Here is a 2,231-nt window from a genome sequence, read left to right as displayed (position 1 = left end):
TATATATATATATATATATATATATATATATATATATATATATATATATATATATATATATATATATATATATCGTTCTATCGAAACATGCACAAACTTTAGATCAATAACCAACTGAAAATGTGTCAAGCGTTATTTTTGCCGGATTAACCTTTTAATGTTTAAGACTTAGAACCGTGATTTTACTTACTGAAAGGAAAAGTGGGACTTTGTAGGGGAAGTCAGCTTACATGCATCTTAAAATATCTGTTGAAAAAATAACAGTAAAATTTAATTATTTTAAGAATGAAGTTATCCAACCTTCAGGAAATTATTCATAACGTTACCATTATATTATATTATTTTGTAAGCTGAGTGTTGCCATTTCTTTACTTGTTACGGCTGAAATCCTTGACTTAAGCTTTCCTTAACTTTCATACTTTACTTCTTCGGGAATCTGGGTTGGTTCATTTTTTGTTGACAGTAACTCAACTGTTTATTAATGAGAGAGCGTATTATTTTGTCTGTTCGAATACATTTGTCATGATCTTCAAGAGCTTGTTCGTGTTTGGAAACTCTGTTGTCCATATGATTACAGTGAAGTAGAAAATTTCTTAACGTTATCTCTATCATAGTCTTTGTATTACTAAATGCACCTTCGACTTTCAGCTTATAGATATAGATGACAAACGTTTATTGGAGGATGACAGGAGATTTTTCTTCACTGCAGATCAGGATAAAGATGAGAAGTTATCGAATGCTGAATTTCATGCCTTCCAAAATCCTGAATCTTTCCCACACATGCATGCAACCTTAATTGAGGTAATATTATGGCATTTTAAACCTTCCTTCAGAATTTCATTTGCAAGACAATGCTTGGTAGTTCATGTCATTTTTATATGCGCTCCGCCGAACGATTGATACTGATGCCGACTTTAATGATGTAACATAGTCGGATAGTCTAAAAGTATGTATTATTTATATTAAGTAAGTTGTTGAAAGCAGGATTTAATAAGCAGTGTCCTTCAGCAGCGATTCATCGCGTAATTATCGGTATTTGCAACTTTTGAAGTTATGAAGTTTAAGATCACTATGAAAGAGAAAGATAAAAACCGTGATGGGAAAATTACTCTGGATGAGTTTCTTGATGATCTAGCTGGAGACCAGAAATCAGACTGGTACACAGTGGAGAAAAATCGTTTTGAATATGATTATGATAAAGATAGAAATGGTGTTCTTGAAGGCCCAGAAATTGCTTCTTGGCTTGTTATGAGTTTGGAAACAACGGCAGCTGAGGTTTGTACCATTTTTTATCCATCCATTAAATTTAAATTTTGGATACCATGCATTTTATTCTCTTTTGGATTATTCATGAGTTCAAATATCTAATTTCACTTAATCGACTCGAAATGTGAAATTTTGATTCTTTGATGGAAGATACAACCATGTAAATTGTTCGAGAAGGAAAAAATTTGTCACTCATTTCGACATGGACAAAAAGCTTAAGTTATTTAAATTTACTGAGACTTATGTAGGATTCCTCAGTTAATTTTGATTTATAAGTGTTAACGTTTCCCTATGTAGGAAGCAGAACATTTAATGTCGAAGGCAGATAAAGATAATGATGATCGCTTATCTATCGATGAAGTTGTAAGTGAATCAGATCTGTTTGTTGGTTCTGAAGCAACGAATCATGGCGAAAATTTGGTTGGCCTATCACATGATGAGCTTTAATATAGTGATGGAGCAGTAATCGTGGTTGTCATTGTAATAATAGCAGTAATAGTGGTAGTACGTATTTATGTTCTACTGAAGCATACAGTAGAACTGAAGCATACATCTCACTATCTGATAATTTAATTGTTATATGTTCTTTCCAGCACAATATGTAGATGAAATGCTCTTGACTTAATTCTATCAGTTCCACTTTGCAAGGAAATATCTGTTAATCACCTGACCATTTTCATTTTCAAATTTCAAGTGAATCAGAAGTACTCCTAATTAAAAAAAATGGCAAGTTATTCTTTACCGTTAAAATTTTTGATTGCGTTGCGTTAGGAAATCAACTCACGATATTTGATTTCACCCGACATTTCATTGCTCCGTATGAAACCTCTGACGATGAGTGAGGTACTTAGCTGAACAGTGATCACTCAAAAAGCAAGCAGAACCTTTCAGAAGAAATTTATTCGCATCTCATTTTTACCATACAACATAAAAAATGATATTCTGTATTGATTTCTTCTGTTACA

General features: G+C 32.4%; 1 protein-coding gene across 1 annotated transcript in view; it reads left to right on the top strand.

Annotated features, from left to right (window-relative positions):
- LOAG_18063 (hypothetical protein) overlaps positions 1-1,974 on the top strand; it is a 3,336-nt gene extending 1,362 nt beyond the window's left edge. The window contains exons 4-6 of the mRNA XM_020450734.1: positions 649-801; positions 1,066-1,275; positions 1,564-1,974. Of these exons, the coding sequence (XP_020305557.1) occupies positions 649-801; positions 1,066-1,275; positions 1,564-1,713 (513 nt within the window). The 3' untranslated portion in view covers positions 1,714-1,974. The remainder of the gene's footprint in view (positions 1-648; positions 802-1,065; positions 1,276-1,563) is intronic.
- The last annotated feature ends 257 nt before the right edge of the window (positions 1,975-2,231 follow it).

The sequence above is a fragment of the Loa loa genome (genome assembly GCF_000183805.2).
Source record: "Loa loa unplaced genomic scaffold supercont3.185, whole genome shotgun sequence".
NCBI classification, from domain to species: Eukaryota; Metazoa; Nematoda; class Chromadorea; order Rhabditida; family Onchocercidae; genus Loa; species Loa loa.
Note: the sequence above shows the minus strand (reverse complement) of the source record. Positions and strands in the feature narration are given on the sequence as shown.